Raw genomic sequence first — 18,236 nt, 5'->3', positions numbered from 1 at the left:
GATTTCTTTTTTCTCTCCATACCACCTGCTATAATTTACTGCTTGGATTTCTCATATAACTGCTTTTTGTAATTTTATCTGGAGTCTTAGTTGTAATCACTGGGAAAAGCAGCCTCTAGTGTGCTTGTGTCATACTGGTGTACACCGGGAGCTGAAGATAAGTCTTTTTTTACTACATTATACCAAAGTAAGTTTTTCTTTGGTAGTTGTACAGGATCCTTCCTACCCACTTAATTGTTTCTGTACAGTGACACCTGACTGTCCTGTCAGCTTCTCATCTGTAGAAATTCTCTGAGAACTTATTAGTATGTTCTCCGTCTTTCAGCTTTCTTAACCTAGATACCCCATGAATATGCTTTCATTTTTAATAGTTTTGAATAATATTTAGTATATATTTCTGCAGAAACAGGTTTTTTTCATGTATGCTACTTAATATCGCATTGGATAATTTTACTGGAGTATGGCTCTCAATTGTAGCTTTGTATTCATATTTGTCAAGTGATAACTAATCTTCATATAGGTGCTGTATTATTGCCTCAGAGCTTTCACATCTGTTTTTGGTCCTTTTTTTACAATGTGGTACAGCAGTTATTTCTTTTATACAGACAGATAATTCAAACCCAGGGATTTTGTGCCTTGCTCATAACTACAAGCCAAGTAAGTGGTAGAACTAAGGCTAGAATCCTGGTCTTTGACTGTTCACACTGGTGTTTTGTTTTTCACACCATCTTCTATCAGTTGAACAGTCTTCTGTTGCTTCTCCTTGTGATCAGTGACACAAATTTAAAATGTATTAAAAGTGTGGTCATGAAAGATTGGAGATAAGTAGCCTCTGGTGCTGTTTTTCTTACATTTTTGTATTTTATAAGACTTTAATGGTGAGGGCTTCCCTGGTGGTGCAGTGGTTAAGAATCCGCCTGCCAATGCAGGGGACACAGGTTTGAGCCCTGGTCCAGGAAGATCCCACATGCCGCGGAGCAACTAAGTCTGTGCACCACAACTACTGGCCTGCACTCTAGAGCCCGTGAGCCACAACTACTGAGCCTGCGCACCTGGAGCCTGTGCTCCGCAACAAGAGAAACCACCGCAGTGAGAAGCCACGCACCACAACGAAGAGTAGCCCCCGCTCGCCGCAACTAGAGAAAGCCCGCACACAGCAACGAAGACCCAACGCAGCCAAAAAAAAAAAAAAAAGCATCTTGCTCCTTAAAAAAAAAAAAAAAAAAAGAATTTAATGGTGAGTTCTTAAGGAAGACTTACTGGAAGTTCATATTGCCTGCCCCACACCTCAATTTCATAGGTCTGTTGGGGCTCAGGAATCTGTATTTTAAATGCGTACACAAGGTGGTACTGATGCATGTAGTCTGGCCTTGCAGAGAAACAGTTGGGAGGGATGGAGACTGTGTGGCCTCATTAACATTCTATTATTAGCCATTCTTCATAGAGCACATTTTCTTGTTTGTTCATTGCATATACTAAATGGGACAGAATCAAAATTCATGTTAAATCCCAGCCATATTATACTTCTTTTTGCCATCACTCATAGAGTAGGGTTTTCTGTTTAGTATTTTTCTAAAACTGAATGAGAAACTAATCTGTAGTTTTTCAAGGGTAGTCTTTAGTAAGAGGTTTTGAGCCCAAATCCAGAACTGTAAATGTACCTCTTTAACAGTGATTTTCAAATAGGACTGATTTGGCAATGTCACGGCATTCTGGGTTGTTAAAGTTGGGTGGGAGCTCCTGGCATCTAGTGGGTAGCAACCAGGAACACTGCTAAATGTCCTAAACTGGACAGGACTGTCGTCCTCCCCCAGCCCCCCACAATGAAGAATTATCTGACCAAAAACGTCAACAGTGCCAAGGTTGGTTGAGAAACTATACCCTAAAGTTAATGTTTAATAAATACTTTTTGATGAGTACACTAATTTTTTAAAGAATCTGCTCTTAGCTGCAATTTTCTACCAGTTAGGAGTTTTAACTTTTTTTTTTTAAACACTGTTGTTGTTTTTTTTTAAATATTTATTTATTTATTTATTTGGCTGCTCCGGGTCTTTAGTTGCAGCATGTGAACTCTTAGTTGTGACATGTGGGATCTAATTCCCTGACCAGGGGTTGAACCCGGGCCCCCTGCATTGGGAGAATGGAGTCTTAGCCACTGGACCACTAGCAAAGTCCCAGGAGTTTTTACTTTTGAAAGTTGAAAGAGTTAAAACATTTTGTTTTATCCCTAAAAACACCCGCATACACAAACGTTTGCTTCCTGAGTTGATAGTTTGCGTTGTGCACTTGCATATTAATCATACTGTATAAATGGGAATGGCTAAATTAAGATAGATCTATGTGTAAATCTGTCATCTCCCTGTGAAAAAATCGATTTGAGTTCAGCTTTTAAAGAAAGCAAAATAGGAAAGTAGAATGTTTCAGGTATTAATTTTGAAGTAGGGGGTTTCTAATAGGCAAAGAGTAAAATTTGCAAGTTTTGTGCGCATCAGCAGTACATGAGAGTTCCCATTGGGCCATTTAATTGCTAGTTTTCCTTGGTTAAACAGAAAAATTTTACCAATTTGAATGAATATGAACTGTTATTTCTTTGAGGGTTTTGGTAGTGTGTGAGGGGCAAAAATAATTTTTTATTTGAAGTATAGTATGCATACAATAGAAATCAAATCTTAAATAAATGTAAGATTGGGACTTCCTTGGCGGTCCAGTGATTAAGACTGCGCTTCCACTGCAGGGGGCGCGGGTTCGATCCCTTGTCGGGAACTAAGATCCCACATGCCACACAGTGTGGCCATAAATGAATGAATGAAGGAATGAAGATTGATAAGGGTCGCAAAGTGCAGCACTTCGTGAGACCACCCTTGGCTCCGGTTGTGGAGCATCACCAGTACCTCAGAAGGCTCCCCGTACTTCCTCCTTGTTAGTGTGCGTTCTTTGCCTAAAGTAGTCACCGCTCTGACATCTGTCACCACAGATGAGTTTGTGTTTTGAACATAGTTAGCATAAACCATAGGAATTGTTACATATATAGGCCATTATGTTAGCAGCTTCATTTCTGGTTAAACATAAACATCTCTTTTCTTCCTCACTGCCGTATAGTAGTACTCCATCCGTGGTGGCTAGTCTCCGAAGACAGAGCCCCACCTCCTGCTGTTCACACCCGTGCAGTGTCCCTCACCCTTGCATCTTGCCTAGTCTTTGGGACTCCCAGGAAAAAGAAGCCTTCCACCTTCTAGATGGATCGCTTAGGACTCCCCCTCTGAAACAGTTCATCTCAGGCTCTAGCTGTTGTGCTCTGAGAAGTCCATCCCATATGGAGAGGCTGTGTACACAGGCTCTCTGGTTAACAGCCGTAGCTGATCGTCCGGCCAGCCGTCCGCATCAGTTTTCAGCCACGCAAGTGGGCCGTCTTGTATGTCAGGTCCAGTCAGACTTCAGGACTTTAACAGCTGCCATCTAACTGCAATCAAAAGTGAGAACCAAAGCTGGGCTCAGTCAAGCCACCGAAGCATGAGAGATATTAATACTTAAAAAAAAACCATTTTGGTGTGTATTAACAATGGATAGTGAGACATCACTGCATTAGTATATGAAAATTTATCAAATTTACCCTTGGTTTGTTCATAGTTTAGGGCTGCTATGAATAATGCAGCTCTAAACAATTCTCGTACGTGTGTATATTTGTGTATATATGTACTTCTGTTGGGCAGGTATCTAAGAGTGGAAATCTGGATCAAGTGTTATGAAACAGTTTTCCAAAGTGGTTATATGTATGTACATTTTCACCAGCAGTTTATGAGATTTACATTTGTTCCATGTTCACACCAACACTTGGCATTTAACTTTTTTTTAGCCATTCTGGTGCTTGTGTTATAGTATCTCATTGTGACTTTTCCTTCTACTAATGAATTTTTCCAACATTTGAAAAATAATATCACTCTCACGGCTCTTCCAGAGAATAAGAAGATTCATAACTCATTTTACGATACCAGCATAACTCTCATGTTAACAGCTAATAATATCATTATACAAAAAAGGAATATTATAGACCAGTCTGTCATGAACAAGAATTATAAAATTTCCAAACAGATTTTTAGCGAATTAAATCTATAATGCACACACGCACACACACATATAAATGTGTTAATACCAGGTTAGGTTTATTCAAAGAATGAGATGTAAAATAAAGGAGAAAAACCATATCATTTTCTTCAGTGTATAAAACAAACAAAAAACAAAAAAACAAAACAAAACTTAGTGCACTAGAAATAGAGAAGAATTTCTGTTAACTTATGAAGGGTATTTACAAATATCCTAAAGCAGACATCATACCTAGAAATGAAATACTGAAAATTTACCCCTGAAACTGGAAACAAGACAAGAATGTCCACTATCACCACTTCATTCTGTGTTTTTTGTTGTTTATATTTGTGTGTGTTTTTCCATATAATTATTGATTATTTAGATTTCTAGCTCTTACCTCACTCTGTAGTTCATCAGTAATTTGGTTTCCCTTTGCTGAAGTCTCCTATGAAGGAAGATTTATCAGTTTTTCCTTATAGGGCCTTTCAGCTTTTTATACTATGTATTTTTTTAACATCTTTATTGAGATATAATTCACATTTAAAATATACAGTTCATTCTTTTTAAGTGTATAATTCAGTGGGTTTGGGGGTATATCTTTTGGTATTTACAATATTTTAAAATATTGTAATATGCATACAAAACATAAAATTTATTACCACTTTAACCATTTTTAAGTGTATAGTTAAGTGGCATTAATTACATTCACACTGTTGTTCAGTCATTACCACTGTCTATTCCAAAACTTTTTCATCACTCCCAACAGAAGTTTTGTAACCATTAAGCAATAACTCCCCATTTTCCCTGACTCCAAAATCTGTGAATTTGCCTGTTCTAGATATCTCATATAAGTAGAACTATACAGTATTTGCTGTTTTGGAAGAATGTCTATTCGAACCCCTTGCTCATTTTGTAATTATCTGCCTTTTATTGTTGAGTTGTAAGAATTCTTTTTATATTCTGGATTCAAGTCACTTATCAGGTATACAATTTGCAATTTTTTTCTCCCGTTCCATAGGTTGTCTTTTCACTTTCTTAACGGTATCCTTTGAAACACAAAAGTTTTAATCTTTGATGAATTATACTTTATCCTTTTTTCTTTTGTCACATGTGCTTTTGGTATCATATCTAAAACACCATTGCCTGGTCCATGATCACAAAGATTGTTTTTCCTCTAAGACTTTTTTAGTTCTAGCTATTAATTTTAGGGCTGTGGTTCATTTGGAGTTCATTTTTTATTTTTTACGTTTTTTTTTATAGGGGTCCAATTTCATTATTTTGCATGTAGATATGCAGTTTTCCCTACACCATTTTTTGAAAAGACAGTTCATTCCCATTTAAATTCTTGATACCCTTGTCACAAACCAATTCACAATACTCTCTTCTATTCCAATGTCTATCCTTACGTGAGTGAGTACCCTTTTGTTTTGATTTCTGTAGTTTCATTGTTTTAAAATTGGGAATTGTGTTCTCCAACATTTGTCCTTCTTTTTCAAGATTGTTTTGGTACATACACATTTAAGGTTGCTGTGTCTTATTGGTGGACTGGCCCTTTTGTCATTATATAATGTCCTCTTTGTCTCTAGCATTTTTTTCCTCTGAGGCTTATTTTATCTAATATCAGTATAGGCACTCCTCCTCTCTTTTGGTTAATGTTTACATGGTGTATCTTTTCTATCATTTACTTTCAACCTACCTATATTTTTATATTTGGAGTTTCTTGGAGACAGCATATAACTGGGTCATTTTTAAAATATGCTCTCTACCAATCTGTTTGAGTCCTGGTTGAAAACTGATTTCCTCCAGAGAAGACTTTTATTTGCTTTTGCCAGTCACCTGGGGGCACTATCATCCCAGGGCCACGTTTAAGTTTATTGTTTAACTTGGGGTTCTCAGGCCACATTGTAGCTGAATTCTGACCAGATAGGCAAGCTTTATTTTTACTTTTTTATTTCTTGTTTTGTTTTTCTGTGCTATTCTGCATGGCATGACTTTTTTGTTGTTCACTTTTACTCTGTAAGTATAGCCAATATAAAGTTTGTGGGTCTCTTGTTATATTTCCATCTTGGAGAGAACCTGGTATCACTTCTGATTCCTATGTATCCTGTGGTCAAAGTAGAAGCTAGAAAATTTAAGGGCTAGAAACTGACTTTAACATTTCTGAATAGCTAGGCTTCCTGATTTCACTTTGTTTTGGATCTTTGTTTCTACCTTTTTAAAAAATACTAGCTCAGGGCTTCCCTGGTGGTGCAGTGGGTGGTGCAGTGGGCCCCCCAATGCAGGGGGCCTGGGTTCCATCCCTGGTCGGGGAACTAGACTAAGAATTCCGCATGCCACAACTAAAATCCTGCGTGCTGCAACTTAAGACTCGGCGCAGCCTAAATAAATAAATAAGCAAACAAACACACATACATACATACGTACATACTAGCTCAATAACAGATTAAAACAAAAAATTTTCTGAAAGTTTTTACCTAGTAATTTAGCTGCATTTCTATGGATTTTTCTAGAGTTTATAATCTCCTCTACTACCAGAAATAGAAGTCCTATTTATGTATTATTTGCACAGAAAGTTTTTATTTCATAGTCACATATTCTGATGGTGTATTCTCATCCAAGGAGGTGATCAAAGTCTACACCCTACTAGGAGTCTGAAGAGGTTCACGGTTAGGAGCCATTACATGCCTTTGTCCTGAACGTTGTGGAAGTAGCTCCTACAGCCTTCTAACCTTCTGACCTGACTAATCTGTTACATAATTGGATTTTTTTCTTATGTGAAAATACTTGTTGTTTTCATCTTCAGGAGAGCATCTTTAGAAATAAGGAATCTTAGAGCCACAAGGGAGCTCAGAGATCATCTAATCTAGTTGTTTCAGACATTTTAAAAATAGGAGTCCTTCGTATCACTATGTCAATATACCTGAAACTAATATAACGTTGTATGTCAATTATACTTCAGTTAAAAAAATATGGAATCCTTTCTTCCCCCGTGATGACACACACGCACGCACACATGTCTATGTAAGTGTGGTGAGTGTAATGGGTCAGTTACAGTTACTGTGGTTGAATCAGGAAGCTCAAATTTGCCTTTCTTGGACTTTTCTCCCTCAACACACCAGCCCCTAACCCTGAGTACACTCACTGAGCCCTAAGCACTGCACAGGATAGTTCTGTAACTCCTGACCTAGTCTATCCTGTAAGGTAAAGCTGGCCGAGTAGAAACAAAATTCACCCAAGACTACATACTCACTGGCCAAATAAGGACTTGGCCTGACCGTCTGCATTTTACCATTCTACCCTCAGGAGTACTTACCCTGCCGCAGGTCTGTAGGGAGGCTGCTTAGTGTTTCCTGCAAACTTTTCTCTAACACAGCAGTCCTGTGCTTGGCCTGCAACAGGAATCTCGGTTTTGCCTGGCAGTTGTTATTGACTTAAAGTTCTGATGGTAAACCTAAATAAGTTCTGTTAGGGACAGACTCTTCATCTTTAGAGGAACTATTTCCAGTAAGTTCATTTCTTTGCAGATGTACTCGTGTGTTTTAGAGATTCCCTCAAATGCCTTGTTCTCTAACTCGACCTCTTGTGAAGTAAGAAAAACTGAAGGACCAGGAATGCTTGCAAAGGGACTTAAAAACCAATATACTTAACAGATTTTTTTCTGTAGACTATTTTACCATTCACTCCTTCAGCTAACCAAAGATTTATTGATTGCCTTCTTTGGCAGTACTGTTCTACCTACTAGGGATTTTGGTACATGTCAGGGTTCCCTGTTAGCGGTTCTCTTCCTCTTTCTTCTGACCCTGGGCAGTCTCGTCTGCTTCATGGCTTCAGTATTTGTTTTACTTTCTGTGATTGAGGTATAGTCTTTGCCCTATGAGGGAGGCCTCCAACTTCTTGGCCACACCATCCTGCGATTTAAAATTTGTAACAAAGAATTGGGATGCATGAGAAATGCTGGCAACTTCCCCCTCCTGCAGAGATGCCATAACCCTTGACTGGGATGTGAGGGTAGAGGGATTCCCAATGTCTTGGCCACACTTTTCTGGAGCAGAGATTACACAGTGTTGGTCTGGGCGGAAGAGAGAGGAAGTGGATAATGGCTCAAGTGCCATGGACTCTCACTATTTTTACCAAGGTTTAGTAGACTGTCTTGAATAAATGCTGTTTCGTACCCTTAGGACAGTTCCCCAAGACTTTAAATTCTTGGGTCTTTGAATTATTTTCGCCAGCAGTCGTTGTTTTGCTGGGGAGCAGGTCCATGGCACTGCCTTCTGGGCGTCACTACGAGATTGACTCTTGAGCAGTAAACCAGCCTTGCACCTCTGGAAATTCCATCTAGTCATTCTGTATCATCCTTTTGAGATACTGCTCAATTCCATCCGGTAATATTTTATTAAGGAATTTTATGACTATGGTCCTATGAAGGATATTTGTAGTTTTTTTTTTTAATACTTTCTTTGTCCAGCTTTGATATCAGGGTTATACTGGTTTCATAGAATGAATCGATTGAGTAAATTAGGTAGATTTGTTCTTAATTCTTGTTTAAATGTATCCTAGAATTTTCCAGTGAAAGCATCAGGTCCAGGAGATTTCATTTTGGGGGAAGGTTTTTTTTTTTTTTTTAAAAGTATTTCATAAGTATCTGTTTCATATTAGGTGAATTTTAGTATGTTTTTGCTTTTTGAGGAATTAGTTTATTTCATCCATGTTGTCAGGTTTATCTGTGTAGATTTGTTTCTACTATTTACTTACCTTGTAAATGTTTTTGGAGTGTGTAGTGAAATCCTCAGTTATAGCTCTGTAGCTGGTCATTTGTGTCTCCTCTCTTTTCATTACTCTTGCTAGAAGTTTGTCAACATTATTGATTTTCCAAAGAACCAGATTTCTGTAGATTTCTGCTCTTACCTATATTGCTCCCTTCCTTCTGTTTATTTTGCTGTTTTTCTGGTTTTCATTAGGAGGGAGTTTAGACTATTGATTTGAGACCTTCCCTTTCCCCCCCCGAGTCCTCTTTATCCCATAGGTTATTTAGAAATGGGTTCTTTTTTTCCCCCCAGGTGTTTAGTTTCTAAATTTTCTTCCTATCTTCCTGTTATTGTTTTCTATTTTGATTTAATTATGGTTATAGACCATGCTCTATATGATTTCAGTTTTCAATTTAGTAAGGTTTGTTTTATGACCCCAGATATGATCTGCCTTATGGATGTTCCATGGACACTTGAAGAGAATGGGTATCCTGTTGTTGAGTAGAGTGTACTGTAAATGTCAGTTGGATCCTGTTAATGTATCATTGAGTTCTATATTCTTGCTGATTTTCTGTTTAATAATTCTAGCAATTGCTTAATTGTTGACATTTCTAGTTATACTTATGCCTTTTCTATTTTCTACTTTTCTTCCCATTCTATTAATTTTTGTTTCATTAATTTTCCAGCTGTGTTCTTTAGTGTGAGAACATTTTGTAATGTCCTTTTTTCCCTTGGTAAAGTTACTTGCTCTCAAGCCTACTTTTTTTTTTTTTTTTTTTTTTTTTTTTTTTTTTTGCGGTACGCGGGCCTCTCACTGTTGTGGCCTCTCCCTTTGCGGAGCACAGGCTCCGGACGTGCAGGCTCAGCGGCCATGGCTCATGGACCCAGCCGCTCCGCGGCATGTGGGATCTTCGCGGACCGGGGCACGAACCCGCATCCCCTGCATCGGCAGGCGGACTCTCAACCACTGCGCCACCAGGGAAGCCCTCAAGCCTACTTTTTAAAACTAATGTTTACATGGTATATCTTTTTCTATATCCCTTTACTTTCAAAATTCACGTATATATTAATATATTTGAAGTAAATTTCTTATAGATAGTATATAGTTGGATCATGGTTTTTTCCCTACTCTGTCAATCTCAACCTTTTAGGATAAACGAAAAGTTCCTACTCTGTAGCACAGGGACTTATTCAACATCCTATGATAAACCGTAACAGAAAAGAATATTAAAAAAAGAATGTATATATATATATATATATATATATATATATATATATATAACTGAATCACTTTGCTGTGCATCAGAAATTAATGTAACATTGTAAATCAACTATACTTCAGTAAAAAAACTCTGCCTTTTAATTCATGTATTTAGACCATATATTATACTTTCCTGTAATTATTATTATGTTAGAGTTTAAGTTTGCCATTTTATTACTTGCTTTCTGTTTGTTATGTTCTTCATTTGTTTCCTTTTTCCTGCCTTTCTAATAGATTATGTGAACATTTGCTAGATTTCATTTTTATTTATTTTAATGTTTTTGAGTAACTCTTTGGGTAGGGTTTTTTTTTTGTTTGATTTTGGGGTGTTTTTTTTTTGGTGGTTGCTCTTGTTATTACATTTTACATATATAAATTATCATAGAATATTGGTAACAACATTTTACCTTGAATGACATATAGAAAACTTATCTACCTTTAGGTACTTTTACCTTCCCGCCTTTATAATTGTCTCATTTTTTTTCTGTACACACATTTGGCAGCATATCAGATAAAGTTCAATTTTTTGCTTTAACCATCAAACATAATTTAGTTTAATACTGAAGAGGATAGGCTTTTATATTTTCCTCAGTTTCTCCCATTTCATTGGTCTTCTTTCTTTTCTGTTTTTCCAAGTTTCTTCATGTTATTATTTCCTTTCTGGTTGGAGAACTTCTTTTAGGCATTCTTTTAGTGGTAGTCTATTGGTGATAAATTCCCTTAACTTTTCTTTTTTTCTGAGAATGTCATTATTTACCCTTCATTGCTATGCAGTATTTTCTGTTAACAGCGAATTCTGGGTTGATAGTTCTTCTCATTTAGCACCTAGAAAATGTTGTACCATTTCCTTCTGGTCTTATGGTTGCAGATGAGAAATCTGTTCTCATTGAATTGTCATTCCCTATAGGTAAATTCTTTTTTCTAGTTGCTTTCAAGATTTTTTCTTCTTTGTTTTGTTTTCAGTAGTTTGATTATGATGTAACTTGGGTGGATTTGTTTGGATTCATTTTGATTGAGGTTCACTTGGATTCTTGAATCTGTGTTTTTGCTTTCTGCTAAATTTGTGAAAATCTCAGCGAATGTTTCCTCAAATATTTTGTCATCCTGAAGCTCTTTCTCTTCTCTCTTAAGGACTCCAGTGTCATGACTGTTATACCTTTTTTTGTTGTCCCACAGGTCTCTGAGGCTCTGGTCATTTTTTCTTTTTTTTTTAGTTTAACTTCTCTGTTGTTTAGATTGGGTAATTTCTATCGATTTGTCTTGAAATTCATTGATTCTCTTCTTTCTCATCTTTGTTCTTCTATTGAGCACATCCAATCAGTTTTCATTTCATTACTATGTTTTTTAGCTATATAATTTCCATTTGGTTCTTTTATAATCTTCAGTTTTTTGCAAAATATTCTATTTTTTAAACAACCTTTATAATGGCTCATTGAAACATTTATATGATGGCTGCTTCAAAACACTTGTTAGGTAATTCCAACATCTGAGTCATGTCAGTGTTGGTGTCTGTTGATTGTTTTTTCTCATTCTAGTTGAGATTTTTCAGGTTATGATTAGTGATTTTAGGTAGTATCCTGGACATTTGGGGCAATGTATCATGAGACTCTGGATTATACTGAATCTCCTCTGTAGCAGGGAGTCACTCTGGTGTAGTATCAGGTCCTGGCCTGCCTTTGTGGGTTGTGGTTCTAATGACAATCTGGTCTCCAGAACCTTGGCATTACTCTTTTGGTCTACTTCCTGTGTGTGTGTGTGTGTGTGTGTGTGTGTGTGTGTGTGTGTGTGTTTTATCCAGAGACCTTACTGAAAATTTTGCACGTATTCCACACTGTAATTGAGTTTTAAACCTTTGCTCTTTTAATTTTAGTCAGTTTCACTTGTGGTTCCTTATTTGGATTTTACTTCAAGGTTTACCTGTCCCTTTTTCTATCTACCTCCTCTCCCAAATCCTCTTGTTTATTTCTGTTTGGCAGATGCCACCTGCAACCGCTGGGTGGTGGTGGGAGTGGAAACCTAGGCTTCCCTCTCAGCTTCTGCTGTCACCACCCCCATGGGGCAGTCTGAGCATTGCCTGTTACCGCTAGGCTGAGGTTCAGACTGCACACTCAGCTTCTGCTGGTACCACCCCTGGGGGAGACTGTGTATTGCAGCATGCTGTTGGCTGGCAGAGAGCAGGAGAGCAGGCTTCCCGCTTGCTGCCAGCAGTACCAGGAGGCACGTGGGACCCCAGGCCCCTGCTTCGTTTCCATGGCGCTGCTGGAGAGGGGCTCAGTTGTTTTCCACTGGGTTTGGCAGGATTGGGGTCAGCATTGTTAGTAAGGTTTCTGTCCTGCTTAGAGACTCTTTTCCTGGTCATTTGCTTGAGAAAGCAGGCTTTTTTGGTCTCTTTCCATCAGGCCTATTGGTATTTCTGGGTCGTAGGATTCTCCAGTACCAAGTCTATGGTATGTGTGAGGTAAAAAGAAAACTTGATTGAGAGTCTAGAAATAAACGCCTACATGTATGGTCAACAGATTTTCAACAAAGTTACCAGGAGCATTCAGTGGGGAAAGAATAGTTTCTTCAACCAGTGGTGCTTGGACAATTGGATATGCACATGCAAAAGAATGAAATTGCATTCCTACCTAGGTTATATACCTACGATATACAAAGATAAACTCAAACAGGCTGAAGGAACGACATGTAACATTTAAAAATATAAAACTTTTTGAAGAAAATATATGGATAAGTCTTTATGACCTTGGATTTAGCAGTGAATTCTTAGATATGACACTGAAAGCACAAGCATCAAAAGAAAAACATGAATAAGTTGGGCTTCAGAAAAATTTAAAACTTCTGTGTATACAAGTATGTGATCAAGACGTGAAAAAACACCTATGAAAAGGGATAAAATATTTGCAAATCATATATCTGATAAGGGTCTAGCATCTAGAATATAAAAAGAACTCTTAACACACAACAACGGAGAGATTATCAACCCACTTTAAAAAGTGGGCAAAAGACTTTATTAGACATTTCTCCAAAGATATACAAATGGCCAACAAGCACATGAAAAAAATGCTCAGCATCATTAGTTATTATAGAAATGCAAATCAGAACCACAGTGAAGTACCACTTCATACCCAGTGGGATGGCTTTAATCAAAAGAATGGAAAATAACAAATGTTGGCAAGGATGTGGAGCAATTGGAACCCTCATGCATTGCTGGTGGGAACATCAAATGGTACAGCTGCTATGGAAAAGTGTTTGGTGGTTCCTCAAAAAGTTAAACAGAATTTGCATATGATCCATTGATTCCACTTCTGTATATATACCCAGAAGAACTGAGAGCAGATACTGAAACAGATAACTTGTACGCCTTTACCAAAAGGTGGAAGTATCTCGGGTGGCCCCAGCCTGCAGTGGCTTGAAGCAGGATTTTGGTTCTCCAGCCGGAGATTGAAGTCAGGCCGTGGCAGTGAGAGCACTGAATCCTAGCCACTAGGCCAGTGGCCAGTGACAAGACCCTGGCCTGTCGGCTTTGTAGAAATGAATTTCCACAAAGAGACAGAAAGTAATGAAACAAGTAAAGTGTTTATTAGAAGGAAAAAGGGTTCATGTGGATAGACACACAGGTGGGCTTAGAGAAAGAGCTGTGCCCTTGTGGTAGTTTGAGTCACTTTTATGGGGCATTTCTTCTGGGTTTCCTCTGGCCAGTCATCTTGCTTTGCCTGGCTCTTGAGTCCGTACTTGGTGTTTCTCAGGGTCCTCCCCTGTGTGTGTGCGCATCTCTCAGCCAAGGTGGATTCTAGCAAAGAGGCCTATGGGTAGGTTGACATCACCTGCTATGGGTGGCGTCCCCTCCCTTTTTGACCCCCGAGGAGTCATTCTGCGCGTGTGTAGTTAGGAGGGTCTCTTTGACCTCGAGAATAAGGAATGTGGTCTCTTTATCTCTTACCTGGTCAGGACTCAGCTCTTCACTGCTTCCGCTGTTATCTTTGTCTTGGAGTATCTGTCCTCAGGGGACAGACTCCAGCTGCGCAGCCTGGGGCCCATCTATCTCCTGCCTCAGAAACAACAGTACCCAAAAGGTGGAAGCAACCCAAATGTCCATCAACTGATAAACAACTTGTGATATATTCCTATAATGGAATATTATTTAACCATGTAAAGGGATTAGATGTGGATACATGCTACAACATGGAACCTTGAAAACAATGCTGAGTGAAAGGAGCCAGACAGAAAAGGTCACATGTTCAATTCCATTTATATGAAATATGCACAATAAGTAAATCCATAGAGACAGAAAGCAGATGAGTGGTTGCCAGGGTCTGGGGCAGGAGACACTGTTCAGTGGATGTGGTACAGTATTCTTTAGGTGTGAAGAAAATGTCTGGGGACTAGGTAGGAATGGTGGTTGCACAGTATTGTGAATGCACTAAATGCAGAAGTATTGCACACTTTTAAATGGTTAATTTTACATTATGTGAACTTTACCTCAATAAAAAGAAATGGAAAGAAAACCCAAGGAGTTCCCTAGCCAGGCTGCTACTTTTATCTTTCAGAGTTTAAAAACATCTTTTCTGCCTTTGGTTGTGGTTGTTGTTCGTTGGTTTCGCTCGGCTGGAGGTATAGGGAGAAATGCGTCTACTCCATCTGGTCTCTAGAAGAGGACCTTAGGCTCCCCTTAGCAGCTTTTTAAAACGACTAATGCTCCATCTCCACCCTGGGCCAATTCAATGAGAATGGGAGACGGGTGAGGGAGGTGAGCTGCATCAGTACAAAAACTGTTCACAGGTTATTCAAATGGGGACCCCCATTGTAAAGCATTGTTTGAGGCACATACTTGCTGCCATTGATGACTTTTGGAAGTAGCTATCTGACACGCTGAGACGTGAAGGGAAGCTCTTTGCAAGGAAGGCCGTTCTTCTGAACGTTGTCATCTGCAGGTGTGACCACCTCACTAACAGCCTACGAATGCCTCTGACGGCAGGAATGTGGATGAGAGAGATGAAAGAAACCTGGTGCTTGATTACACCGTTCTCTACTGAACTGGCCAACTCTGGAGTCTGTCCTGTCTCTCTGCTTTCTGCTGTATGAAAAAAACACTTATGTCCTTATCGTTTGCGCTCTGAGTTTTGATTCTAACGTGTAGCTGGAAGCTACCAAACTATCATAGCTATTGAGAGGCGAAATTGGTGGAAAAATACACCTCTGTTCACTAATGTGTTTTCCTAGTATTTGTTTCATATAAATAACACTGCACTGAATGTATTGGTGTGTATAGCTGTTTCTCCCAAAGTTGGATTTTATTTTTCACTCAGGTTAGGATGACAGAAGTAGCCAGTATTGTTACTGCTCTTGCTAATGTTTCCAAAGGGCTTTCCCAACAGATGATACCTGTCCACAATGTTAGCAGCGTTAGGTTTTTTTTTTTAAATTTAATTAATTTATTTTTTATACAGCAGATTCAGCATTAGGTATTTTTTTATCTTACTCACTGGATTTTACTTTTTGGATTGTTTTGTGTTCATGGTGTGTCATTATGGTTTCCCACTGTGATTTCTTTTATTGCTGAACATGTTAGCAGTTTCTCCATGTTTTCAGTGATTAGCTACATTTCTTTTTAGGAAAGTTCCAATCATGCCCTTTGTGCCACAGCTTGGTAGCTACAGGACTTAGGGAAGCCACAGCATGATGCCCACGTGATAAAATTGGTGTGAGATTGAAAAGAGATCTTTTCCTAAAGTTCTGTGTATTCTTTGATAATTAGAATGTCATCAGTTTGCTGCACATAATTTTCACTGTTTTATTTCCCTTTTTGTGGCATTATCTATCTTATACACACAAATTTTAAATTGTACTTAGTCAAGTATGTCACTTTCCAGCCATAATTTAAAGGTAAGAATAAGACAGTAAGACAAATGATATGGATACATACATGAGTTAATGTGCTAACAGTATAAAGTTACAAAAATGCCACAAGAATAGACTAAAAGCAGAAGACATTTTCAAGGGTTTCCCTTATATCTTCATCTTTATTACGTACTCCTTGAACCGGTTTGTCCAAAGTCAGACTTTTCTAAGTACGATGTAACATGTGGAGTCTTTATTGCTCAACCAAGTCGTTGGCATGGAACCAGTTGCCAACTTAATAAAAGAGGAGAGTGCAAGAGTTTCAAAATCTGAAAGGATGTAGCCTGTCAGTTTGATTTCCTGTTACTTTTCTTCCAGAAACATGATCAGGGGCAGGTTCTGTTGGAGATGGTCTTCAGGCACCTTGATTTGACTGAGCGTGACTATTTTGGTTTACAGCTGGCTGACGATTGCACAGATAACCCAGTAAGTGTAAGCTGCTGTCTTTCATTGCCATTGCAATTTTTCTCTCTTCATAATAAGTCCTTTCTGATTTATAATGTTCACTGTTTGAGTTTTTTTAAAATTTTAATTTGAATGATTACAGGTAATTCTTTTGCCTTTGAACTTCAATTTCTTGATGTTTTAATCTGTTGGGCTATTTCCTTAAGGTTTTTCTAATCATAAGTCAGTCTGTAGATCGAGTGCCAGTTTCTTTCTCTGCATGTCTCAGACAACTGAGAAGCAAATCTAATTTGTACTTCTTGGAGAGAAAATTGGGCATAAAGGTTAAAATCTTAACATTACAATATTGAAGTAAATACTTAATGTATCTTGAGTCCTACGTAAATTAGCCTGCATTAAGATGAAATTAGTTTTTCATTTTAAAATTGTGAATTCTTTGTAAATTTATATGGTTATACAGTGAGGGTTTTTCACAAACGAATATGATATCCTTTTGCCTAGTACAGGAGAATGACTGTTTTGAAGGAAATGTTTTGTATAGTTGAGAAAAATTGGGAGGGTGAAGAAATGGTTCTCTGAATCAGTGCTTTAGAAATCAGTTTGTAAGGTCTTATATGGAAAATACAAGTAACGATTGGGAGGAAAGCAGGGCTTCTCTCTATCTCTTGCTCTCGTTTTCTCTCATGGTTACGTCCTAGGTCTCTGAAAGAATGGTTAGTGGAAAGTAAATACGAAATGTTAAATACTACTTTTTCTTGGCATTACTTACTGGTTTTGTATGAAAAACTGTGAAGATGAGGTGGACAAAATAAAGCAAGGTCCAGCTAGTCTCAGTGGAAATAAATCCTTTTGTACTGAACTGAAATAAAAACAAACTTTCCTCGTACTTCATCAGATGACTTGAGCTGCTCCAGGGCCTAGAGAAATAGTGTTATTTCTTAATAAATGAACGCGAAAATATTGATAGAAGTGAGTAGAAATGTCGGTAATGCTATCTTTCACAGAAAGATAAATTGTTAGCCAGGCAAATACGTGAAAGGTGTCTGCTACTATGTGCAATATTGAGATTTAAAAAAATAGATAATTCTTAGATTATCTTGCTGACACTCATAGGTCAGACCGTTTAGATAGAAGCCTGTCTTTAGATGGTTTGGAGAAGTGACAGACAACGAAGAAGAAAGAGACCAGTTACTTATCACCATAGTCACTAAGAAAGTGTTCCAGAAGGACTAATAATTGAGACCACATATGTTACAAGAAGTAAAAACTCTGTCTCATAAATTTGTACACAAGAAGACATTTCTACTCTAAAACAATTACAGCAGGATAAGTGTGGGGAAGCAGAGCTATCAGTATTTTGAGCTGGGTTGATCGTTTGGCTATCTCCTCCTTTTTCTTACTTTGTCTTACTTTTCTATCTTGAGCATCCCTTCTGAAATAAGGTATTGTATTTCCAGGCCCCAGGGACCAATTGCTGATGATCCAGAATAATTCTTCCCCCCAGATTAGAATCATACAGTTTTAAAGATGCAAAAGAAGCCTTAGAGATTATTTTGTCTTACCACACTTACTTTTCATGAGAAATTATCCCAATCCAAGGAGATAAAGCCCAAGCTACTTTGCTGATATTAATGAAACTAGACTTGGGTCTCCTAACTCCCCCTGCAGGTCTTTTCTGTACACAGCACTACAGCTTCAGTATTTAAATATTCAGAAGAATCTGTGAAATGCCAAAAGGTGTCTAAGGAGGGGCCTTTAGAGCACAAATGTAATTGTTGAATATGTCAGGACTTTGAGGATAATTAATGGACTGAGGAAAAGAGGTGCCACTTTAAAAAAGAGAA

At 38.1% G+C, this 18,236-nt stretch overlaps 1 protein-coding gene across 1 annotated transcript in view; it reads left to right on the top strand.

The window, feature by feature from the left end:
* The window catches only part of PTPN4 (protein tyrosine phosphatase non-receptor type 4), a gene marked incomplete at its 5' end in the record, with an annotated part of 146,522 nt that overhangs the window by 23,850 nt on the left and 104,436 nt on the right, over positions 1-18,236 (top strand). Inside the window, one exon of the mRNA XM_079710549.1 lies at positions 16,306-16,413. Within this exon, the coding sequence (XP_079566675.1) occupies positions 16,306-16,413 (108 nt within the window). The remainder of the gene's footprint in view (positions 1-16,305; positions 16,414-18,236) is intronic.

The sequence above is a fragment of the Hyperoodon ampullatus genome, assembly GCF_949752795.1.
Source record: "Hyperoodon ampullatus genome assembly, chromosome: 8".
Taxonomy (NCBI): domain Eukaryota; kingdom Metazoa; phylum Chordata; class Mammalia; order Artiodactyla; family Ziphiidae; genus Hyperoodon; species Hyperoodon ampullatus.
The sequence above is the reverse complement of the archived record's forward strand: the minus strand, read 5'-3'. Positions and strand labels throughout refer to the sequence as shown.